Raw genomic sequence first — 25354 nt, 5'->3', positions numbered from 1 at the left:
TTATGTTGTGCGATGGTAGTAGCAGCAGCAACAACATCAATTGTGTTTGTTGCTGTGGCTATCACCACTACTCGCCGGTGATGCTATGTTGCTTTGAGTAACCATTGCTCTGTGGATAACAGAAATAACCCGATTACGAAGGTTGTGTAGTGGTTGCTTCCAGCATCATAATCATACTCCGACATTTCTTACCACTGGGCCTTTCTAACTTCATCAGTGATGGCTTGAGGTCGCTGATGACGCCTTTGAGTATTGTTGATAGAATCTATTAGGGATGTTGTCGTGAAGCTCACCTCGATACTATAACCTAATATTCCCACCGGGACAATGCTTCCATCGGTAGTCAGCTTCCAAACGCAGATCACTGATGACTTCTCTCTTAATAGAAAGCCTCTTGGTATCGTATATCTGTTGCGGTGTACTATGCCCTTTCCTTCCTTACAAAATTGACAAGTGTATCGCGTTGAGAGTATCATGGGATTCCAGGTTGTGTCATGGAGCAGATTCGGGTCTTCAGTTCTCGTTCTCTATCTGGCTGTTTTCCTGTTCTAAAAAGTGGTCAAGAATGAGTACCACACCATCCGATCCGTTCACTGACACTACTGATGATTGCGTGTTTCGGCGGCAAGTCCAACTGTCGGCTAGTCGTTCTACTACCAGCTCTGTTGCTGAGACCACCTCCCCTATGGGTAAGGTTGATGGCGATGAGAAGTCAATGATGAACTGGAAGGATATCGCAACCTGCCATCTAATATCACCCGGTTCGCCCGTTACTGCAGCTATAGCAGTTGTCAAGGCGACCCTCGGTGCTGCGCCCTTCGCTGTGGCATATGCCATGGCTACCGGCGGTTTCGTGGCCGGCATAGTACTGCTCGTCGCTATGTCTGTTCTCAACGTCCTTTCTCTGGAGTACATCGTGGATGTTGTGGAGAAGACCGGTAAGACATCATATGTCGATATTGTTGATCACCTCATGGGTCGCAAAGTCGGTTATATCTTCCAGTTCGCCGTCATTGCTTTCAGTCTGGGTAGTTGTGCTACGTACTTGGTAACGATGTTTGATATTCTTTCACCTGTATTCAGTCAACTACTCATAGGGCAAGAAAACACTTGGTACGGTAAAATGCTGACAGAACGAGTGTATCTATCCCTAGTCCTAGCTGTCTTCGTTCTCTACCCAATTTCCCTTGTAAAGAATATAAGCTCTTTACGCTACCTCACCCTGTGTGGTAGTATCGGTGTTTGTTACTTAGCAGTTGTAGCAATCTATCTACTAATCTGCTACGGTCCATCGGACTCCTTCGAGCTTAGTCACGCAGCTGGTCCTGTGAATTGGGTCCTCTTACTCCAAGCTGTAAATACATTTATTTTCGCCTCTTGTAACCAAGCCAACATACCAGAGATATACGCTGAAATGCATCCTCGCAGTCTGGGTCGTATGCGATGGGTGGCTGTGGTTTCAGCTGTGATTTCGCTGGCAGCCTACATATCAATTGGCGTCATTTATTTCGTAGTGTTTGGCTACGACACACAGAGCAATATCATCCTTAATCTCAGCGCATGGATTCCGGAGGGCAACGTTGTGGTCATTGCCGCTTTTATTCTCTCCGGCATTGCTTTCATCGTGTCGTATCCTCTCAACGTCCATCCCATCAAGGTTACAATTCTCAATGCCGCCAAGCCAAAGCGACCCGATCTATGGGCTGTCGTTATCGTTACTTCGGTCATTGCGATCTCTTATGTGGTTGCAGTAGTGCTACCCGATGTTTCTGTTATCCTCGGTCTGGTCGGTGCGATTGCCGGTTCGATCCTTAGTTTCATCGCTCCTGGTGCCTTCGCATTGGCGATTTCTGAGAAGAGGTTTAAATTCTTCTGTCGAGAGAATATCAAACCTTCTCTGTTGTCCATCTTCGGTTGCATAACACTTGTTTTGGGTACCTGTATATCTTTCTATCAGATTATCGAGTACTATAGCAACTAGGGGTGTATGCGGGAGGGTTCTGAGATTTGTGTTGTCAGGGAGGGGAGTCGACGGGAGACACACAATAGAGACGCGACACGAAACATTCGAGCTGGCTGGGAGGAAAGTGTTCCACGGTCGTGATCGGGCGTAGATGAGCTCCACAAATCCCGTCTTTTACCTTAGTACGTCGTGTCTTATTAATGTTCAACATCTTCGCAGGAATGGACCCCGAATCTGCGTTACAACGTGTGAGTAACTTTGAACGCATCACACTACACAACTTGGTCGACAAAAACTGGGCCGGAGCCCCTGGAAGATTACCCAGTGCCCCGACGGAGCGATCCGTGCTTTTAGGCATGTAAAGGAAGAGCATATGCTACAAAGGTTCGTCACAGTGTGGGCACTTTTGCTGTCTCTGTTCAGATTGTTGAGCATACGTAAGAACAAACCGCTAACGCTAGTCCGACATACTGCTACAAGTGCAAAGCGCAATAAACCTGAAAAAGCGTACGATAGATGCTTAGTTTTTGGGTACGCTTCGTTGACATGTATGGTGGGAGTGTTTGGTGTTTAGGGGCTCGTCCAGGTGTTTCGTAATGATCTTGAGTGTACAAGATACAGAGCGGGTCTTAGAACTCAACTCGCAAATTGCGCTCGGGCAAACTGTGCTCGTCGTAGAGCCAGTTTTCGATGATCTCTACTTAGCAAATACTCATAACCCCATTATAAGGAGTAAAAGCTGGTTGCTCCCCGCGAGAATTGAGAGTATCCCGGCGACACCAATTTTAAAAGTACAGGCAAAACACAAGACACAGGTTCACTGAAAGCTTAAATATCAGGTATCTAACACAGGTTCCTTCAACTTTTTCGTACTTCGCAACGCCAAGGTTCAGCTAGGCTACTGTAGCTGGGAGAAGGGTTGCTCAGGGGACATCTGCGATGGACAGTGTTCGGATCCTATGACATGTCCTAGCATCAGCAGACCACGGAAAGCCGTGTATAACACCTGATACATTAGCTAGTGCTTATCCGTGCAATTCAGATACATCGCCGGAGCACTAGTGCACTGCACTGAATTTCCTGGGTCAACTGTAAGCCGTCGTGTAAGTCCCTTCCGGGGTGTAAGTTTCACGATGACGCTCACAAAAGAAAGCATTTGGCAGACAGACATGCCCCCTACAGCTAATGAGTTGGCTGAAGCGGGGCAACAAATTTGCACGACAGTAAACGAGCATGGAGGTAAGCCATCGTGAAAACACAACGTGACCGAGCATACGGTATAATTGTACGATAGGATGGAGTATCATGGGCTGGAACAAAGCAGGGCAAAGCATGGAAGAGAGTGGTGGAAACTTACATCAGACTGGCTCTTACAAAGAGATCGAAACAATTCACATCGTCAGTATGTCACCAGAGACGCACGACCCACAAGTACTACAACTTATTGAGGAACAAAAAACGAGTCCACCACCACCTGCGACCCTGAATTGGGGCCCAGGTTCCCTCCGTGGAAATCTGAGTAAGTAGCGGATGTTGTGTTTGTATGGCACTTCGTAGTTTAGGAACAGGCCGAGAGAACGGTGAGGATTCAACGCATCGTATAGGTGGTACGAGCAGTAGCACCGGAAACATAGTACAAGGCGGTGGACATAGCCGAATCCGCATACATAGTGAGGTCACTGACCTCACTATGTATGCGGATTCGGGTCAGCAGACAGGAAGACCCCACTAACAATGGCGATACGCGCAGAAGTAGAAGGAGCAGAGGTAACAGCCGTAGTGGTCGGTGCGATGGTAGCAGATGACGTGGTCAGGGTCGACACGTATCCCAAGTGAGCCGAGTAGACCGCCGACTAGAAGCAGTGATAGCTGCAATACTTTGACGGGAAGATATCGTCCTGAACATACAGCAAGCCAGCCAAGTCGCTTAGCCAGCGACGAGAGTGCACCTCAAGACGAGGAACTGAGCATGCAGAGCGTTGTAAACATGTTGAATGCTGAAGCCGACGGTGGAGGCACCGATAGTAACGCAACATGAAGAAATTAAGACATAAACTTTCCAAGTGGAAGCATGGTTTAAAATTTCGGTAAACTGAGGTATTGAAAGTAGGTACTTCATGAAAGTATATATCTATATATATGTGTATAAATATCTTGGTGCGATGACAGACAACGAGGTTAGGTCAATAAGGTGTATGTTCGACGTATGACCTACCCAACTGATTGTGTGCACTTGAGTGTTAAAAATATATAAACATGTGATGTTACAGCTTCAAAGGCGTAGCGTTGACGGAAAGGGAGGAGAGGGAAATGTCGATTATGAGCAATTAAAGGCGCTAGCGGCGCGCGGCTGCGAAAAGATACGCAGCGCGACGCCGCAGACGCGACATATACAAAGCACAGAGGGCATATGACTATGGCCGTTAGAGAAATGGTAACCGTTGTTAACAGGATCTATATCTTAAGTATGGCAAGAAGACCGAGACCAACACTGGAACGATGCAGACGGTGTCAGTCGTACAGAAGGCCGAACAGACCTTGCGCGAGATGTCGTACTCATTCACAGGGAAGGGCTGAAGAGGTAGTAGCCTCGGTAGCGAGTTGGCCGTAGAATGTCGAAGCAACAGAGCCACTGTCAGGCAACGCGGAGCATTAGTTCGGACGACAACGCATGTGAGACAGAAGGAGATGACGAGGAGGTTAGCGAGGCTATACCGAGTGTTACGATTGACTTGAATGTCAGATACCTGAATGTGAAAGCTGCCTTAGACGAAGCACGGCGGAAATGCCACTGAACTTTCGACGACACGAAACACGCGACTTGCACGGCCACACTTATGGAGAATTACAGACGGGTGTCTTACGTCAGCGAAATGAGGTTAACTTGTGTGCGGAATGTGCTGAGTACCTAAGAGGTAGCCGAATACAGTGGAAATCAGCATGGGCGGCAATCTTACTCAGCAAGTTGCAGAATGTATCGTTGCGACGTAGATTGTGGTCTCTATTACCGACAAACTTGAGAAGGTGGTGGGGTCATCTATGGGACGTTGCGGAGGATGTGCCATGGTTTGTGGACACGACATGTCGAAATAATGAATTCGAGGAGGCCATTCAGTCACTGAAGATTGTCCGGTTAAAAGCGATTCTCGACGAAGAGTGTATGCGAACAGTGAGGTGCCCGTGGGGATGCTGGGAATACGTAGAAGAATGTAGAACAGTGAGCTTTGCACATGTTGTGCAGATGGTAGGTCCGACGTTCAAATCATGTAAAGCGAATTACCAACGAGTACTGCAGTGCGCTCGACCAGATTGGTTGGAGACGGTGGCCTACCTTGACTGGCGGATATCCCCCAGCACTCGTGTCACTGCTGAAGGCCTGTGCTTATTGACGTGTAAAAGGCATGGGGGAGGAGTGACAAAGCAGTTCGTCCATGTTCCTCGCAATCCTATAACTACGTTTCATCCTCCACATCAAGGCGACCAACTAGGACCTGCTGTACTGGGTACCGATACAGTGAAAGCTGGCAAGCGGACGTACTGGCAAAGCAAGAAGATTTGATCGTTAACGAGCGGGAAGATGTACGCGAATACCTTGAAGGCTTGTACCAGAGCAGAGACCTTCCGCAGCGAGTGTATGACGAGCTGATGCGACCTCGAGAGTATGAAGCACAGAGCGTGCAGGACGCTTGTGAAGGGAGCTCCGCTTTACCATTAGTACAAGTGATGGACTTTGTGAAAGGGGGAAGCACGAAATATCTGCGAATAAACAGAGACTTGCTGCTCCGTGGACAACCGCCCGAGGAACATCGCCGAGTGGGCTACATAGAACTGAAGGTGCCGCTCTGTCTTGCCTCACCATTGCAGGGGAGTAGAGAGTATGCCGCACCACGTTGGCTGCAGTTACCGAGATTGATACACCAGGAAGGGACGCTTTACTGGAGGTTGGTGTCCGTACTTTGTCAAGTATCTACGATATGGGGAAGAGTACTGGCTACATGTAGTAGGAATGAAATGGACTGGAGGAATTGCTTACTTATGCACGTGAGTAGTCGGATTCTGGCTCCACAGACGACGCCACGAACCAATTGCATAGAAGTGCGAAACGTGCAAAACCCGATGTATATCCGCGAGATGTGCCTCGTTGAGCTAGGCGTAGATGGCGTAGCTGTTGAAGCTGATAATAATGACGATAGAGCTGCCGAAGCCGTTGGAAGGTTGTTGACAGGAATTGATGGAGTATTGAGCTACGAAATGCAACAACGAGATAGGCTGGAGAGAGATAACATGCTCACACAACTGACAGGTACAGAAGACATAGACTCCGCTTATATATGGTGCTCAGCAAGGGCTATGGGGGGTGCGCCACCAATACCCGTAGCACGTCGAATTCGAGATGGCAAAGAACGAGTGTGGGTGGCCAAGTGTATCTGGAAAGGGGATAAATGCTATCACACATCTGGCGATAGAGCATGGATGCTTGAGCGAGGGAGGGAAAACCCGGTAGCTGATGCGAACTTACCTTTGGCTATGGCAACAGGATGGGAAGGAGTGCTGTACGTGATGGAACGAAGTGAAGCTATGCTTCAAGGCAGAAGAGACTTCCTGGCCTTCGTGGGTGGGCAAAACTGTGTAGAATGTCGGAGATGCAGACGGTATCTGACACGGGCGAGTCGCAGAACAAGAATGAGATGCTCACGCGAAGGATGCCACAGAAGAGCTATGTACTCGTGTCCAACGAGTATATGCGGCAGTAGCATATGTCGAAATCACCACAAAGAGGTCATAGAGAATGGCGAAGATCACGTATTTGTAGAGGGGCCAGCGTTGAGCGTGGACGTAGTACACGAAGCAGCCGAAGTACCCGAGTGCGATAGCGAATCTGAGAACAATACGGATGATGCGCTGAGCTGTATGCCATGGCCTCTCGGAACTCACGACAAGCAGAAGACTGCTGGCCACATTCTCCTTAACGGCTTACTTCGATGCTTGAGTCGACCGCGACACACCCTGGAGCTGAAACTCGGCGATAGGCGTTTCCTAGAGAATATGATAGCACGAGCACCCGACGGGCATGTATCACTGCAGCTACCTGAAGCCATGTTGTTTCCTGGTCTCTTCTACAAAGGTGCTCCGGATGGGGGAGTTTATGGAGCTTTGCCAATGTGCATGTGGTCGAAGAAGTTTGATGCTGAATTGGTTGGACTGACGTCATTACGAGATCATCTACTAACACGATTATGCGACGGAGCTCTACAAACATCACGAGATAACAACTATATAACGTGGGTATTCGGCACATTGTTCAATGAAAGCCTATCGAAAGTTGATACAAGATTAGTTCTAAGCAGAGGATATTACACAGTGAATCAAGGGCAGGCTCGAAGCGAAGAGGGTTGTATTCTACCCTTCGATGAACTAGACTCCCGAAAAGAAGTGAAGAAGTTAGCAGCAAGTTTGGCAGCAGATCCACACCGCTTGAAACTCTTTGTAACGTTAACATGCAACATGAGCAGTCACTTTGGAGTCGCACCAATAACAGCAGCGCTGCGAAAGGCGACGGAGAGCGTGCCGGCCGACGAGTCGAAATCGATGTGGGATTCAGCTGTGGTAGATTTCACGCTAGGCTGGGAACGAGCGATGCGACACTTTATCAATTACCTACAAAAATCAGATGAGCAGATACTCGGGAAGGTGAACGGAGTCTTTGCACGGTGGGAATTTCAAGATGCAAGCGGGAATTTACCTCATTTGCACTGCTTGTTGAAGTTGGATTCCTCCATGAGTGTTGAGAAGGTCCGTGATAAAATAAGCTGTGCGACTACAACATCGTACAATCTGAATGAAAATTTGCATATAAGCCCGACAACAATGGAAAGGATTCGAGAAGCAGGACTCGCGAGCTCATGGGAAGAGTGCGTGGAATACTTGAAGGATTTTAAGCGAATGCAGTCACACGACTGTACTAAAGCAGGCAGTAGATGTATAAAAAGAAGACGAGTCGAGAATAGAGCCGGGGCAGCAGAGCAATGGGTAGAGCAATGCCGAGTACCACGACACTTACCAGCACGCGAACATGGATTCCGAGAAATTACCGCGCCCCATAGTTATGAAGCACTGAAGATACTGGAAGACTTGGGGCTCGCATATCGATCGAAGCCTGAAAATATACCCGAGGTAACAGAGGAGCTACGAGCGGGACGGCATACCTATGCGGCTGACGCAGGTGAGCACATTAGTCCGGTATGTCCGCTTCTTTTTTTTATCACTCGGAGTTCCACTAATGTCCAAATATGTGACGAGTACTTTAACGCCAAATACTTGGCGAAATACTTGTGTGGGCCTGAAGAACGGGTTGGAGTGACTTTAACCTAGCTGTGGTCCATAGAGCTATCGCTCTTGTGAAAATGGCCAGTACTCGCCATATCGTCGCCTATAGGTACAGCAGACTTGTTGTAGACATTTCCTTTTCAGTAATGGTTGCAATTTACCTTTGATCCTGGTTGCCAGTCCGGACTCGATCCGTGGAGCGAAAGTAGCTGTTAGTGGTTACTATTGGCAATGTTCCTTTATATGTAAATTGTTATATTCCATTCCTTCTGATCTCGACAACGAGTTGTGTATCTAGTTTCAAACACCGGCTATCACCCAACCTCCCACAGGCAGACCCGTACTAGACATCAAAAGCGTTAGTTCCAATCATCACTGAGAAAAAAGTCCGCTTATTATCGTTAGTCACATCAAGTCATGCACAACGTTAACGAAAGTTCACTCAATGATAATGATTTGGGCAGCGAGCGGTATACGATGTCGTGTTCGAACATAACTCACCAAGCGACGTCTTGTTCTAGTCCTATTAGGAGTGCTATGCCCTCTATATTGAGGTCACTATTTTTGTATTAGTGCACCAAAATTAAGCAGAAGTTATCAGGCGCCGGAATATTGGAAATGCGACGCACATCATATCGCAAGAACTGGCAGAACGAGGTGCCCGAGACTTCGACTTGCTATTAAGTTGCTCACAGAAGTCCGCAATCCGAATGCAAACCGGATAAAACTAGTGGTGTAGACTACGAAGGCTATCAGCAGCCACGATTTCGTGATACAAAACCAGTATTAAATCCATGCCGACGATTTCTTCATACTCAGCGGGATGAACTCGAAACTCAGTATGACAGAAACAACGAAGAACTGACAAATGTAGATAGCAAATATATCTGGTAATTGATTCATTGAACTACGATATTGAACCACTGGTCCTGACCAACGGGCTCGCAGCTAACTCAACTAAAGCGGAAGTTATCACTTCCACGGCGAACAGAAGTGCCTACCAGATCCAACAAATCATAGTCGTCCCGATTGGTATTCTGTTGCTGCTCCTTCTGACCCGAATGTGATGGAGCAGGCTGGCCGGCAGCATGCGATGTGGAATCAAAAGACGGTCCAAGCAGATCTGCGAAATCGTCCGGTGTGAAGTTGGTATGTTGCCGAGGAGCACTGGTAGCCTGCTGCTGTGGGGGTGCACCCGGAACCACCGGTGGACGCCATCGCGGAGCGTCTACACTACTGCTAGTCTTGGGCAGTGTGGGGGGCTGGTATGAGGAACCTGCTCACTCACAACATGTGGCCAACTGGTTCCACCCGGCCTCGACTTACTGCTCATCGTCGTTCCCAATGTGACGGCAGACCCCGCTGGGCGTACTTGATGCTTCTCTCTCCCCGCTGCGATGGATGCCGCAGCATTAGAAAAGAAAGCCTTCATAGTATCGCCACCGGGACTAGCCCTCATAGTTGATGACAGAGAGTGCCAGAAAGAAGAGCTTGGTGCCGCAGGCGGTGGTGGTGGCGGTGGCGGCGGCGGCGGTGGTGATGTGATTTTATCAACGAACGAATGCGAGGGCATATTGCCGGCAACAGACGGTGGCTGGTATGGCAGGAACGATGGGTGTTGCAGCGGAGTGTTATCAGTCAGACTGGCCTCCTTGCCACCCGTCGGAGGTGCCGAGTCGGAGGGTATTTGTCGCGAAGTCGGTAACGAAGACAAGTTGGCCTGAAAAAGCCCTCGAAATGGAGACTCTTCTCTCCATTGGAGATCTACTCTTTGTGTTGATGCATCAATGGTAACAGCATCAGTATGAGTGTTTCCCTCTTTCCCTGGAGCCACAAGGGGCAATCTAGATCCGCTCCCTCCCGTAACCGAAGACTCGTCACTAGGTGGCAGTCGTATGGGAGCTGCAACTCTATCGAGACTACTGCGATGCTCATCGGAGGAGCGGTTCGCTGAATCTACCCTAGAGCTCTCCATGATGTTCTTATCGGAGATGCCATACGCCGCGGGAGGAGTTATGATGGTGGTGGTGTCAACAAGCTTCTGCTCGGCCATGGCAACACTCTCACTCCTGGCTGGGATATGTTCTACATCGTGGAGCGATGAAGAGGAAGCCGATAAAGCAGGTATCACATCGACATTGCTAGTAGCGGCAGGAGCATCACTGCCGACTCTAGTAGTATTGCAGGCCTTAGCCCCCACACCAGCACCACTGTCTAGAGTAGTAGGAGCCCCTAGGGTGGATAGAAGTGGGGCTCTTGGGGAGATCTCCCTGCTACTGATGGGGTCCTTCACAATCGATGCTAACGAGAGAACTTCCGTAGGAACGGTAGTCACAGTAGCAGCAGCCGCCTCCTCAGTGGTGATAACAGGCGTATTATCAGTAGTCACAGTAGCAGCAGCCGCCTCCTCAGTGGTGATAACAGGCGTATTGTCAGTAGTCACAGTAGCAGCAGCCGCCTCCTCAGTGGTGATAACAGGCGTATTATCAGTAGTCACAGTAGCAGCAGCCGCCTCCTCAGTGGTGATAACAGGCGTATTATCAGTAGTCACAGTAGCAGCAGCCGCCTCCTCAGTGGTGATAACAGGCGTATTATCAGTAGTCACAGTAGCAGCAGCCGCCTCCTCAGTGGTGATAACAGGCGTATTATCAGTAGTCACAGTAGCAGCAGCCGCCTCTTCAGTGGTGATAACAGGCGTATTATCAGTAGTCACAGTAGCAGCCGCCTCCTCAGTGGTGATAACAGGCGTATTATCAGTAGTCACAGTAGCAGCAGCCGCCTCCTCAGTGGTGATAACAGGCATATTATCAGTAGTCACAGTAGCAGCCGCCTCCTCAGTGGTGATAACAGGCGTATTATCAGTAGTCACAGTAGCAGCAGCCGCCTCCTCAGTGGTGATAACAGGCGTATTATCAGTAGTCACAGTAGCAGCAGCCGCCTCCTCAGTGGTGATAACAGGCGTATTATCAGTAGTCACAGTAGCAGCAGCCGCCTCCTCAGTGGTGATAACAGGCGTATTATCAGTAGTCACAGTAGCAGCAGCCGCCTCCTCAGTGGTGATAACAGGCGTATTATCAGTAGTCACAGTAGCAGCAGCCGCCTCCTCAGTGGTGATAACAGGCGTATTATCAGTAGTCACAGTAGCAGCAGCCTCTGGCATTGGTGAGGACAGCAAGCCCACAATAGAGCTTGGTGTGCCTCCCTCCCCCGAAGAGGAGGAGTCACTGTCCATCGAAGGTGCTCCCTCTCCACCCTCCATAGGCTCCACAGCTACTGCAGCGAACGTATCAGCCACCACCGATTTGATATCAGAAGTTGTCCTCATCACAGGAGGAGGAGGGGGAGGAGGAGGGGCCTCGTCCGTTGCTACCCTCAACTGCCGCATCCACTCCTCTTCCTCCTCATTCGGCTGCGCCCCCAACCTAATGCCCCCACCTCCTCCTTGCGGCCTCCCACCCCCTGTTGCAACTGCTGCTGATATTCCACCGACAAACGACGCGAAGAACTTCGTGGACGATTGCCCTAATCTCGAGGAGAGCCTAGACGCCGTCGCAGCGGTGCTGTCCATGACCTTCCGCAAATTCTCATCATACCCACTGCCACTCGTGGCCCCCACCGCCGCCGTTACATCTGCCGTATTGGAATCCTAACCACCCAGTGTAGGAAGGGGAAGGGGGGGGAACCAATCTCCTTACTTCAGCCTCCTTCCGAGCTCGTGGCCTATAGTGTTTCCGCAGCGTCCCTCCGGCTGCCTCCACAGCGGGCATGCGAGTCTTGATGAGCTCTAGTAGTGACGATAACGAGGGGCGCCCTGCGAGAAGGAGAAGGCATCAACAACAACGTCGCGGAGTGGTGTTGGAGTATGTAATGGCTATACAAGTTTTCATACGAATTCGGGTCTACGAGAAAAACAAGTGGAGTTTTCATACTGCCACCAACACATGCAGTTGACCATGTTCACCAGTTGTCCCCCCCAGTGTTAGAGGAATATATCTTCGCTTTCCTCAGCGGAGTTAAACGATAAATATACACATAAATTCGGGTAGAAGTGCCAAGGAGAATTTCTACAAATGCATTCACCAACCTATGCAGTTGAGCATAAACTGTTGTCACTACTACCTTCAGGGTCGCTACTGTGTAGCGTCACACGGCTCACTAGATCCTCTAGAATATCATTGGAGGTTTCCAAGTCCCTTTCCTACCTCCTCACCATCTGCATACCACACCATCCAAAACTTCATATGAAAATGACACTACCCCTTCTGATGTCCCCTCCAGTGTTGAGTATATGCTTTACTCTCTCGTACTGCTCCTCCAGCCTCCTACTATCGTCGTAGACCAACAACAGCGATGGTGGCCGCGGCGGCGGCCTCCCCAGTAGAGGAACTACCGCGAGTAACGCCGACCACTGCAGAGAGGATGCACATCTATAAACAACTACACCAAGTACTCACCTGAGCCCTAGTGAGGCCTTCGCTCGGCTCCTCCCACTCCTTGAAAACCGCATTGCCGCCCTCCCTGCCCACCTGCGACCCCTCATCATCATCATCATCATCCTCGGGCGTGTTGACTGCCACTACAGGAGCCCAGCTCAGGTAGTGAGTGATAGCCGCCAGACACCATACGTCGGAGGACGGTCCACTCTGGGGAGCCTCTTGCCCTGGCCGTAACAGAGTCATCAAAGCTGCTGTCAGCGGAGGAGTGTATACAACTTGCAACACCGTCTCGGGAGCCCAGGTGCGATACGTGGATAAACTACTATACTTTGTCACCGATCTCTTCTGCGATGGGGGAAACCATGCAACCATGTCGGTGAGCAAACCAACGGTATCAAGATAGTAGTCTACTGCTCGGACCGTGGGGGTGATTCTGAAAAGTAAAACGTCAACGAACAGCCCTTCCTACAACTGCACTTACCGTAAACCCTCCTTGCCCTCCCTAAAAAGGATGTCACCAAACGACAACTGCCCATTGTAGGAGACTCCTCCATAGCGGTGAAGACACTCCAAGGCCTTACACAGTCTATACGTAAATATCAGCACATAGTCACTATCACTATTGGTAGTGTTCCCGAGCCGAGCGGAATTTTTATATTCCTCCTCGGTCATTTCTGCCTTCTTCTTCCTCTCACTCCCTATCACCGTTGAAGCCCTCTTGATATCGTGCAAAGGGTAGCCATTGGCATCCACGAAACACTGAGTCGCTAAGTAGAAGTTGCCATCAGGGGCTTTGTAAGCGCCATATATCTTCACTACGTCAATTGCCGCATCCTCTCGAGATGAAATTCGGCAAAGTCGAGTGAAACTATTCACCCAGGCAGTTGAGCGTTTTATAGTGATGTCTCCATCGAGATGGATACGACCATGAGGAGGGGCAGAGGGCAGCGGCACCAGGCGTACGCAGACGTCCCCTTCTTCCTCCTCGCCCTGTGAGGTGTGCAGCATACCCACAAACGACTGACTAGACAACCGAGCAGTAGTTGACGACATCAATATCGTCCTCATACTATCACTCGGTGGTCCACTTAGAATTAGCAGCTCTCGCGGAATAATATCCTCCCAAGACTCCTCCTCCTCCTCCTGCTCCTCCTCCTCCGTATCTCCCCACTGGCGGCCCTCGGCCTCTACTACTGACCTCAGCAGTGCGCGGTAATCATAGTCGTACCATCCATCGTCATCATCACCCCTCCCCACTACTACCAAGGGCACCTCGGAGGGTCGAGGGTTACTAACCATGACGACCCTAGGGTCTTCCCCTACCAAAGACCCCTTCCGGAAGGTTCCCAAGCACACTCTCAAGCCCTCCTTGTTTTCATCACTTATGAGTAGGCCCAACCCCCAGGGACAGCCACACTGTACTTCTCCTATATAGCAGTTACCATTAGAGTAAAGGAGCACACCAAAGCCAGCAGGAACCTGAGAGCGACGACTCCCTCTCCATAGACAATTTCTCAACCCGCCTCCGCTACTACCCCCTCAACTGACCATTCCCCTTCATATGCAATCGGAAACTGTGCCTCCATTTCGACACCCACACCGCTTCGTCTCAAACGATAATAATCGTCGTTAAAAACAAGCAATTCTGCACGCCAGTTCGGGTCGTCTTTACGATACGCCCGTAATCGGCACTTGGGTAGGAGGCTGCCACTCCTTAGCATCAACTTCTTCTCCTGACGGCCAACGATGAAGTAATACTCGTCACACAGTGTCTGAAAACGCCACTTTATCACTAGTAAATGTAATATGAATCTAATGATATCTTCATAATAACAATATGATATTCATAGACAGTCCGCGGCATCTAGCCACCGAGAATACATATGCGGAAGTAGCTCTCCCGACAAAACGACTTTGAAAGTGAAATCTCAAAAATAAAAACAGTCTCCTCGGACAGCACCCCTTCGAGTAAGCGAGTAATACCCAGTATAGAGAGTTGTACCGGTAGACACTGTCTTAAACGGCAGAGCATTCGACAAGTAGGAGGCCGCCCTCCAGCGACCCTCCATAGATATATCCTCACCAATCTACTTCGAAAATTTCTAAAAGTGTATATCTAAACTACCGATTTCCACTAGCTAGTATGGTGAAGAGTAATGATAGTGATTAAGTAACGAATCGTAACCGTTACCCTCCCATCCTCCAAATTCCACTCTGAATATACCCCCGTTGTCGTAAACCCAATCATCACACACGCCTCGTGTAAGCTTATCACTATCATCACTTTAACAACAATATTTATATTCGTGTGTAAAACCGCAACTGATACTCTTCCTCTCACTCAGTTTCCCAACGAAGAGAATACTACTACCTTATCCTCCATCCTAGCAGTCGCTGGTGACGGGCATTCAAGGCGAGTTAGGTTCAAGACACTCGGTGATGCTCCCATGGCTCTGTAACACAATCATCACAAACTAACAGTGTTGGAGTATGAATATATGTTTGCTATCCTCAGCTGCTGAGCTCGGGAGTTTCCTATACAGTGCTGGAGTAGGAATATATGTTCGCTTTCCTCAGCTGCTGAGCTTAGAAGAGTTTCCTATACAGTGTTGGAGTATGAATATATGTTCGCTTTCCTCAGCTGCTGAGCTCAGGAGTTTCCAAAGCTAATTATACAAGTTTATATACGAATTCGGGTAGAAGTGTAGATAAACCATCAAGATTTCCTCAGAACTTCAATTTCGTCACCAACAACAACACATATACATATTTTCCCACACTGCCAACTACTACTCCCGAAACACAATCCCGCGTTACAAGTCAATTCTGGAAAGCATCTTGCAGTTGTTGACGAAAAGGGTAGTTCGGCAAGAGGCCCACTCTGACGCTTCCTCTCAGCCCTCCTGGTCCGCCCATCCCAACGACGCCTCCCACCTCCAATGGCAAATACGGCACTTTAAACCCAAAGCCCATCTCTCTAGGTGGAATACTATTCGCCTGTTCATACCGGATATCTCGGGCATCCAAATCCTTCGCTGTGCGCACCGCCTCCTCCGCAACAAGGGTAGCTCCCGAACGTATTTTCTCAAGGGTATCTTCCTCACTCCTCGACCTCGTACAGAGAGAAAGATACCTTTCCCAATCTTTCCTCAGTTCTCGTAGTTGACCTTCCAAAATGCTCTCATCCTGTGTCACCAGTCTACACCTTTTCGTAAACCACTGAGCTAGTTCCTCCCACCTCCCCTTCTCACACTCCATATTTATTATAGCCGACCACCCCTGCCTTCGTAATGCACGCAGTTGTACCGACAGAGCTGTCTCCAGAAGTAACGAATCCTCATGAGTATTCCTGAGCACCTCCGCATAGTTGTCCATAGGCTGGTCCAGTCGAATTGCTCTTTTTGCCAAGTCGATCACTTCTGACTGCTGCCCTGTCCAAAGACTACTACTGCTGGTAGCAGAGAAGAGGCAGTAGAGGCTAATGCCAACTACAGTCATCACTGATAGCGTTCTTCGAAGACGACGACGACGTGGAGGGAGAGGGAGACGACCTCGGGAGGAGGCTGGCATTATTTGACGATAACTTAGCAAGACGGAGAAGTGCTCTGCCAGGAATTGAACTCGGGATATCCGATACACCGACGAGATTGGACAATGTAACTCCCACTGCACTACCGCCTACTAAATGCGTTGCCCTTCCCCTCGTTGACACTCTTCCTTGCCCCTCGGAGCACCCCATAGAGTCTTAAAGATGCACCACAGTTGAACACAGACAAGTGGACACTATGTTGTCCGAAGAGCTTCTAGTCAATACTTTTTAAGGTGAGAACATCACTAACATCCTTGGGCACCCAAAACCAACCTTTACTACAAGTAATTCACACCAAATTTCGTTAACTAATCATCATCATCTCGCCGCGCATGGCATCCTACCAAGACGTTCTACCACACGCGCCCAATCTGATCTACAATTCTCCATGGCAATCTCAAACACCTGCATCATACGCTAGGCAATTACGTTGAGACTCAACAGCTGTTCCCTTCCCCAAAACATTCCGACCGCATTTCCCACTACAGAGACATACACTGCGCTGTAAGGAAATATACCAACAACTCTTCAGAATACTCATCCTTGTTACCCCATACCATCACGACGAAAGTACACCTGACCCCTCACCTTGCAACATTACAAAAATGCGATAGAAATCTGTAGATCTAAACTACCTCGAATTCCTACTTAACCACTCCAAACGCGAGCACTTGTGAAACCGCCCCAGTCGGGCCTTTTGAGTACAGCACTTAAAAGGAAGAACTATTGCCCACAGCTAGGTTGATGAACATGAACATCCTTCTTATTGCTATTCGAGAGCTGCTCATTCCTCTGACTATACACAAGGAAAGGGTTGGGCGTGTCTGGAGAGATCTGCGCCCAAGTATGATTAACATCTCTGTGCCTGTCCTCGTCTGCCCTCATACAGATAAGAGTGTCCAGTAGAGTAGCATCTTCTGGCAAACAATAGTAAGCCTTAGCATAAAATGGCGCAGACCGGTCGAATTCCGGGACTTGGCCGTTTTCAACATCCTCAACAATAGCGGTATAGGTCTTAAAGGCCTCCTCCTCGAGATAGCCAACAAACCTATGGCAGAACCTTGGTGATACTGAGTACGCACCAGCATAGAAGAGGAAGAAGGCACCTTGAGCGGCTGTTAGGAAGCTTCTAAGGAACCAACCGTGAGATACCAAACCCTGAGATATGAGTAAGTGCATCCTCTCATCCTCAGCCTCCTCGATCAATGTTGGTATCCATCCATTATCCCTCTCCATTCTTCGGAGAGACCTCAGGTGTCGATTCATAGCAGCGACCATACCAGGGATGCCAGCAATAGTCTCGAGTACGATGAGCCGGCGTGCATACATCTTATAATCGTGCTTGAAGAAGTCGTAACCAGAGAAGAAGTCGTAACCAGTTCGACAAAGCCACACCGCAGAGTGAGCCAGGTGATCTCGTATAGTCTTGGGCTTCAAATGCTCAGGAGCGATGGCTCGAGCAGTTGGTATGTCCCAGCGAGCATGAAAGATGTTACCAGTCTGAGTGGGTGCATCTGAGGGGGAAAATTTTGAAAGAAATTTCAGAACAAGTAGGACGCTTACCGTTGATTTTGGTTGCCTCCTTGAACTCCACTTGGTCCTTGACGTCCTCGGTGAAGTCCAGTGGCTTCGCGTGAGTCGCAAAGCATCGGCCGAATGGTATAGGTCTACCGGCATATAGCGTTGCTGCCACCGAGGGGAGGGTGGTACGTATTAGAGGAACGAAGGAAGAGCGAATCGCCGATGACGAAATCATGTGTGTAAAAATGAGCTGATATACACGCACTTTGGCACGATCGGATACTTCGAGATTTGTCAACACGAACTATCGCAATTATCAGACACTTAAGTTCAACAATCTTTCGTTACAGCGCAGTCGCATCTGGGCGCAGTCTGAAAAGCGCGCGTCATAGTAATCTCAAAACGTTGCAAAATCTTCAGCGCATGATACGCTGCGCACGGAAGAGGCTCGTCGCCGCGGGGAGACCGCTCCGAGAGACCGGCTAAATCCGGTTAAGAAAGGGAATGCGATAATATGAACAGGGGCAGACGCGTAGGAGTCGAGTTAAAGTTCCGATAGTCCGTTTACGATGTCGTAGACTTTCCTGGAGCCGATCAAAGTGCTATGATTTCCGAGTCCAAGTTCTCGGAAAAGCGACTTTCCCGAGCTCGGATAAAACCTACGAATAGAGTGCGTTCGGAATCCCGAGCTTTTTTCCGAGCTCGGAATTCGTGTTACTCGGTTCCGGGGAAAGCGATTTTCCGATTTTCGAGTAGGAAATGTGCCCTGCTTTCCGAGTTCCAGGTTTGAAAAGTTTTCAGCGTCTTTGGACCCCCGGAAATCCGTGCCCGAGCTCGGAAAAAGGCAACTGTGCGCCAAGACGGCAGAGAATCAGCCACGAAACAGCTCAAACACATACAAGCAACGTGCAGTAAGCTATTGCCAATAACATTATTGGCTCAGGCATGGCTATTGTCATCGAGGGCAAACTGACCCAGCGCCTCGCCGAAGACAAGCTCACTCCTTCCGATACAAACATTTTGTTGTTAACGCAACTCAATGCTTTGTATCCCGCTTGAACTAATTTTTCGAAGCTTGTTCATTATGTGCGCTTGTGAAAGCAGGCGTATCAACCTGCAAGGCTATAATGTCGTATTGTAGCCCCTCCGGAAAGAGGCTTGCGTCGGTGAGTATCTCTCGAGGTACTCGCAAACTCGACTGTGTTGTGGTGATATCACGGGTTCCTTGATCACGCGATTCTTCTCGTCAACGCATAACGTCAAATCAATTGATGAATGCAGAGAAGGGTTTGAATCCCGCGTTCAGTTTGGTCGCGAGATTAGTATATATATCTAAATTCGAATGTTTCCGACTTATGAGTTTTTCGGAAAAACTTTTTCCGAGTCCGAGCTCATGTTGCCGTTGAGCACTCTAATCCAGGGAAAGTTACTCGGTCCGAGTTCCCGGAATAGGCGTCGGAAAATTGACTTTTCCGAGGGGTCGCACTTTAATCCGTGGACTCTCAGAATGGAATTTCCGAGGGCCGAAACTCGGTATCCGAGTACTCGAACTTGGAACTCAGAAAGCCTTAGCACTTTAATCGGCTCCTGACGAGTGACAGAATCTTTTCTGGGCACATTGTCTTCTCATTCGATAGCGTGCAACTCTGTAAATTCATTTATTTCTCGTTGATTAATTGTATCTATCTTGGTTGGTATCTGAACTCCAATCGTATTTATATCACTATCTTATTAATCAAACTTGACCTTCATTTTCGAGTGCTATTGTATTATGAGGTTAAATTGGTAAGCATGAGCTATAGATGGACAGCGTAAGGCTTTTTATAGTTCACGTTACGGTGTGCGTAACGTAAGCAGTTTACGGTTACGGAAAAGCGTTGCGACTTTACGGTTTGTGCTAAACTGCTGTACTAAAATTGTGGCAGAAACATTCGCTGTAATGCACTCCTCCATAGCTCAAATAGTTGCTAACTCATCTTTCGTGGCTCGGATTCAACCGAACCGCTGAGAGAGTAACATTTGGTTTCGCATCTACCACTGGTCTCCTTTGCAAATTTCGTCCATCGTACTCCCAGGCTGGCCCAATCCTCGTTTTGTCCTCTGCCCCTCCGTGAAACCCGTTACGGCGCCGTAATTTTACGGTTAAACGAGTTTTACGGAGCTTGAATGAAAAAAGTAAAGGTCCGTAACGTAACTCTGCTCACATGTTGCATGAGCTCGTTAACCAAGCTTAGGTCCGATTCTGAGACAACTAACACTGTATAGGCTAGTATAAGATTACGGATTTATCTGTGTTAATTTTTAACATTGATATGAGTAGCTTTTTTCAGCGGGCCCTCGAATACCATGGCCACGATGAGTACTAGCTCCTCAGCCGTTCCAAGGAACTGGCATTTCTATGGTCGATAGATTTAGAGTTAGTATTCGTAGTCGTTTACATAGTCACGAAAAGCTAACGCGGGAATTATGGAACTCGAGCGAAGGTCTACACAAGCAGGTCGCCGCAGGTCGCCTCTATCTCATAACATCCCCTCTAAAAGTTATCCGTCTTTGTTACAACGTCAGCGCTATCCAACGTGCACTACCCTGAGTGGGCCACCGATCGACTGTGCGAGGGGAGTTTTTAACAAGTATCATCTCACGTGATCTCGTTTTGTAATACTGCTACTTGTTTGTGTGAATCTGTCGCCCGATATCGCTCAATATGGATGTCCATTCAGGGTCTCACGCTGGCCGAAGCTGGAGCTGATCTCCTGAAGGGAAAGAACTTCACAAAGAATGGTGACACAAGAGCAGCATGGATTGTGGTGGGTACAACACGAGCCTTTTCCGTTACGACGTGATGCTCCTCTGGAGGTTATTGTCAATGACTTATTGACAAGTTCAATGATTCAGACACTTATGATTCAATTCGAATCGATCTCAAAATGTGGCGATTCAGTGTGGGAAGATATAATATATCTGACAATTTCCTTACGCAGGCTGTCACATGAGCCTTACTAACCTTCTCACTCTATTTCACCGGGAGAAGCTTCCATCCCACCATGAGAAGCTTCAATTTCAACAGGCGAGCAAGTTGGTGCGTCAAGATACCCAAATAGGAAGTTCTATTCCGAGTCAAAATTTCGCAAACAGCGCACCGTCAAAATTTTTGACGGTGCGCTGTTTTGGGAACTTCAATTCCGACAAAGCAATTTAGGAGCTTTTTGGATTTTTCACATAAGAATTCCAATTTTCCTTCGAACTTGAGGAATTCAAAGGAAGCACAGGAGTTCTGTGACTGTCTCTCGCTGATAGAACGCAACTTCTCCAGCGAATCGACGAGTCACCGGTGATCTCCATTGTAATGCCGGGGATCAGAGTTCCTGATTCCCGGTGTTTGGAACTGCGGGTCGATAGTGAGTGTTAATAACGACTAAGAAAGGTAGTTCACGACTGTGAACTACTTTGTTCGTGAATCACGAGAGAAAATATGCCTTGTCCGATAAAGTTTGTCATCATATGGAGGCTAGTGCGACAACCGATGAACTTAACTCTATCCTTGGTGATGGGCTATCACTGATGGCGTATCACAGCTCAATAGCATAATCTTGCAGATGGTGGATTCGATGATAGTGACCGGAAAAGCGTTGCGTTCCAATCCGCGAAACTTCTCCCTCATGCGCGGAACTTGACTCACTATTCGTAACATATCTTGAATTGAACTATTTACATTAGAACCACCTCAGCAAGGTTTGCACGAAAACTCCGTAACGCAAGTATTCACGTTCTACATTGATATTCGAGCTTGACCATTCCGAACGGAGCAACAGCAGAGCTCTGCGGGAGATGCTGCGTTGCTGAACATTTTCTGAGTATAGTTAGATTGTTCTTGTGAATGACAGCTATAGCGACTACATGAGTGAGGAGACAAAAAAGACCTTTCGCATCTGCGTGAAATAAATAAAACAAGTATGAGAGCGCTCAAGCATTATGATAGGCTGGGCAATCACCTAAGTCAGCGAACTGCGGATTCATCCTCACATGAGTCCAGTTTTTGATGCTGACAATTTCCTTGTGAACAGCCGCTCTCTCATCGAGATTCCGAGCCCACATATTCAAATGCTTATGCGGGGGTATAATGTAGAACTGGCGAGGTAAAGACTCTGATCCGAGTTGGGCAGCCGAGCCGATGTTCCACGTGTACCGGACCCTTGCACTGTTCGGGAAGGGCATCGGCTTGTTAACCCAAGTTCTGGTATGCCTCTTCGACCAGTCAGAATCACCAAACGTAGCCCAGTACCCGAGATGACTGGCAATATTCAACAGAGGGGATATGTCATCATATTCCAGAACGTTTCCACCACCAAAAGAGGCAACATCCATCGCCTGATCAGCCAGGGCACCGAAAGTGAAAGCTGTTGCAGCTCCTGTGAGCTGTAGAGTCTGCGTAAATAACGAGCAAGCAGAGCCACAATTACCATCCGTCACAAAAGCGACCTCCGTCCAATAATCCGGGTCATAACTCGACTCCTTGACGATTTCGGGTAGAGCATTCTCCAATACGTCATAGCAGGAACCAAAAGCACTTGTAGCGGAGTAGTTTGAAGGCTCGCCCCATGGAAGAACCCGATAATTTGCGAAGTGACTTAAAGGAGGGTCGAAAGGCGCGCGAGTTTTAGGGTTTATCAGCTCCTTGTTATCGAAGAGATACCAACCATATTGTGGAGCCAATTCCGAACCAACGCTCGTTGATGAATTCAAAAAGCGTCTCTCTTTCAAGAAGGCTTTGAAGAGGCTCACTCGTCGAGCGACACGCTTCTCTGATAATATCGATTTTTCGATCTCCTTCAGACGCGGGACTTCAATTCGCTCGATAAAAGAATCCCGCAAGGTAGCCGAAGCCGAGAGCGCCTGGTCGACATAATTGAGCAGGATGTAGAGCTGTTGGAACCTTTCGTGGATGAAGCCTGGATCTCCAACCAGTTGAGCGTTCTCGTTGAAGAAGTCGTCGATAGTTTGATTATAGTTGAGTCCGAAAGATGACACCCAGGAGATCCAATCATCGGTCATATGGCGAACAGTAGGAAAGCAAATCTCGTCGGCATTTGGAACAATATACCATTGCAATGCGAAGGTTGAAAGGACAAAGCCACCACCATTGGTAGACACATCAAATAGTATTCGAGTCACATTGTTCTCTCGAGCAAAGTCTTGAACTTCGGAAAAGTTTTCGTACAGAACGACCGGCAGTGAAAAAATGCCACCACCGGGAACGAAGTCCGGTACGCTCACCACCACAGTGTCGTCCAGCAATGAATATTGGTAGCCAGTTCCAGAGATCCATCTCGCTCCCCCATGCGAAGTCTTTGACGAGGAGGAAGCAGCATCACCATCATCTCCAAGATTACGACTAGTATCCGCTCGAGCCACAATGTCGTCCAATCCAGCATAACCGTAGTCTTGATTCGACGACCCAACAGCAAAGTTCCATAGAGTGTTGGCATCCTTCTGGTAGAACTCGGTCTCGAACGCCACCGTTTTTCCGAATAGTGAATTTCTATTAGTTAGAGCATTGTAGAAGCGCGCGGTGATGGCATCATTTCCCACGGACTTGGTATAGTCGCTCAACCGCCCGAGCCAGTTTATCTCCTCAGTGGATCCGTCATCGAATGTGACACTGAGTGGTCCTGTTGGTGGCTGGAATTGTAGCAAATTCCTGTCGACGACAGATTTAACAAAGAAATGGCTATTGAGCCTCTGGAGAAGACCCTGGTAGATCCCCAAGTAAGGTCCACTCTCGGATACCGCATCCTGCATCCATTGAAGGACAGGCTTGCCGTCAACTTCAACAATGACATCGCCTTCCTTATGGGCAGTTACAGGTTTACCATAGACGGCAGGGTAATACATCTCGTTGAGATTCGGGAAGCCGAGAGTTACGACCTGGGCTCCGTCACGCATATACGAATCGAAGCGAATTGGAAGGACAAAGTAGAAGTCCCTGTATGGCGTATCATAGCGAGTATGAGCGTCGTTCAAGCGGCTTAACTGACGCTGTAGAGCGAAGTGAAAAGGGGCCGCTGGGATGCTCTCACTGAAGAACCTCTCCTTTTCCTCCGAAGTCATTGGGTCCAGCGCAGCGGCATACTCACTTATCCTGTCATCAATGAAACTGTCGATGTCAACGTCAAGAGAATGCAGCTTGAAGTTGCAGGTGTTGACCTCCACAGAGTCGTCCAAGCCATTAGCGATGTCAGTGAAGGCGTAGGTCTCAGCCAGGCCGTACTTGAGGTTGTGGAGAGTGAAGAGGGCATCGAAGTTGGTGATGGTGAGATTATTGAGGCATCGGGTCACGTCCTCGGCTCGTCCCCATATGAAGTCCTTCATAGTATCGTCTGCTAGCGTCTGTCGAATAGTCCGTCCTCTGGCTGGGCTCAGAGGGGCACAGTCGTCAACAACAGGGATCGAAGATGTGGGTATGACAGATCTGTTCGCAGGACCGCAGGGGATGGGTGGCTCACTTCCGTGACACACGACACCATCCCCAAACTTGTAGTACATGCAGTGGGTGACCTGGCCAGGCATTGCATCGCGGCATGCCTGATCCCACTTCTCATGATCGGGAGGCTGGCCTCGGACTGATGACCTTAACACCCACCAAGAGATGATCACACTAAGCTGGAGACGAGGCATCATCTTAGCAATAAACTCTTGATGGTTGGAAACTGATATTCCGAGTAATCATGACAACTTCCTCACAGTACAGCTACCGTCCACATAGCTGATCCTTCTACACGAGAGCCATCATCGATCGCTACCGATTCGATCACTGAATTTTAGTGCAAATGAACCAATCACATATCTTCGATCCAAGGGGAGACGCAAGGCGTCGCCTCATCCTATCATACAAGGAGTCTCCAACAATTGCACGCATGTGATTTCCATTCGCGCAATTGTGAGAGACATGGCACTAATAGCAGAACAGTTGCTGAAGGTTGATCTGCCCGCTTCTGCTGGCCGGTTTATTCGTTGCGCTATATCGTTCGTTCGTTATGTGCGACTGAGCGGCCCTACTTGTGCGGAGTAAGCAGGTAGACAGTATATAGCGGTCGCGCAATTGCTAAGGGTGGCTCATAGGTACACGTGCTAAAGCATCGAACCCATTCAGAGTTTCACGTGAATTCTTTTGAAAATTATCGTTGTCAATTCTGCCGGATGATGATCATCCGATGATCTCTCCGCTCCTGTTGGTCAGTTGATTCATTGCGTTATATCGTTCGTTCGCTATGTGCGGCTGTGCGGCTCTACTTGTGCTGAGTCAGCAGATATACAATATATAGCGGGCGTGCAATTGCTAAGGGTGGCTCATGGGTACACGTGCTAAACCATCGATCACATTCAGAGTTTCACGTAGATTCTTTTGAGAATTATTGTTGTCACTTCTGCCGGATGATCTGTCCGCTCCTGTTGGTCAGTTTATTCATTGCGTTATATCGTTCGTTCGCTACGTGCGACTGTGCGGCCCTACTTGTGCGG

At 48.7% G+C, this 25354-nt stretch overlaps 7 protein-coding genes across 7 annotated transcripts in view; 4 read left to right on the top strand and 3 right to left on the bottom strand.

Annotated features, from left to right (window-relative positions):
- Pmar_PMAR012900 (amino acid transporter, putative) overlaps nt 1–101 on the top strand; it is a gene marked incomplete at its 3' end in the record, with an annotated part of 1239 nt that extends 1138 nt beyond the window's left edge. Inside the window, exon 2 of the mRNA XM_002766123.1 lies at nt 1–101. This exon is cut by the window's left edge and continues 4 nt beyond it. Coding sequence (XP_002766169.1) covers nt 1–101 — 101 coding nt within the window.
- Nucleotides 102–515: 414 nt separating this feature from the next.
- On the top strand, nt 516–1981 carry Pmar_PMAR012899 (10 transmembrane domain, possible aa transporter, putative; the record flags this gene model as incomplete). Its single annotated transcript, XM_002766122.1, has 1 exon — nt 516–1981. Exon 1 carries the CDS (start codon nt 566–568, stop codon nt 1979–1981), a length of 1416 nt encoding a protein of 471 aa, XP_002766168.1. The 5' UTR covers nt 516–565.
- A 1024-nt stretch (nt 1982–3005) lies between these two features.
- Nucleotides 3006–3202, top strand: Pmar_PMAR012898 (hypothetical protein; the record flags this gene model as incomplete). The annotated part of the gene is made up of 1 exon (XM_002766121.1): nt 3006–3202. A coding segment is annotated over one exon (197 nt), but the record flags the coding sequence as incomplete, so codon positions are not given.
- A 575-nt stretch (nt 3203–3777) lies between these two features.
- On the top strand, nt 3778–3944 carry Pmar_PMAR012897 (hypothetical protein; the record flags this gene model as incomplete). The annotated part of the gene is made up of 1 exon (XM_002766120.1): nt 3778–3944. A coding segment is annotated over one exon (167 nt), but the record flags the coding sequence as incomplete, so codon positions are not given.
- Nucleotides 3945–9076: 5132 nt separating this feature from the next.
- Nucleotides 9077–15175, bottom strand: Pmar_PMAR012896 (hypothetical protein; the record flags this gene model as incomplete). The annotated part of the gene is made up of 11 exons (XM_002766119.1): nt 9077–9151; nt 9292–9413; nt 9617–10010; nt 10059–11936; nt 11986–12101; nt 12548–12698; nt 12745–13159; nt 13208–13716; nt 13990–14205; nt 14262–14498; nt 15098–15175. The coding sequence occupies 11 exons, from the start codon at nt 15173–15175 to the stop codon at nt 9077–9079; spliced, it is 4191 nt and encodes a 1396-aa protein (XP_002766165.1).
- Nucleotides 15176–17038: 1863 nt separating this feature from the next.
- On the bottom strand, nt 17039–18071 carry Pmar_PMAR012895 (alternative oxidase, putative; the record flags this gene model as incomplete). Its single annotated transcript, XM_002766118.1, has 2 exons — nt 17039–17829; nt 17879–18071. The coding sequence occupies 2 exons, from the start codon at nt 18069–18071 to the stop codon at nt 17039–17041; spliced, it is 984 nt and encodes a 327-aa protein (XP_002766164.1).
- A 3728-nt stretch (nt 18072–21799) lies between these two features.
- Pmar_PMAR012894 (hypothetical protein) lies at nt 21800–24545 on the bottom strand (the record flags this gene model as incomplete). Its single annotated transcript, XM_002766117.1, has 1 exon — nt 21800–24545. The coding sequence occupies exon 1, from the start codon at nt 24512–24514 to the stop codon at nt 21800–21802; it is 2715 nt and encodes a 904-aa protein (XP_002766163.1). The 5' UTR covers nt 24515–24545.
- Between the last annotated feature and the right edge of the window lie 809 nt (nt 24546–25354).

Source organism: Perkinsus marinus (genome assembly GCF_000006405.1).
Source record: "Perkinsus marinus ATCC 50983 genomic scaffold scf_1104296973568, whole genome shotgun sequence".
Taxonomy (NCBI): domain Eukaryota; phylum Perkinsozoa; order Perkinsida; family Perkinsidae; genus Perkinsus; species Perkinsus marinus.
Note: the sequence above shows the minus strand (reverse complement) of the source record. Positions and strands in the feature narration are given on the sequence as shown.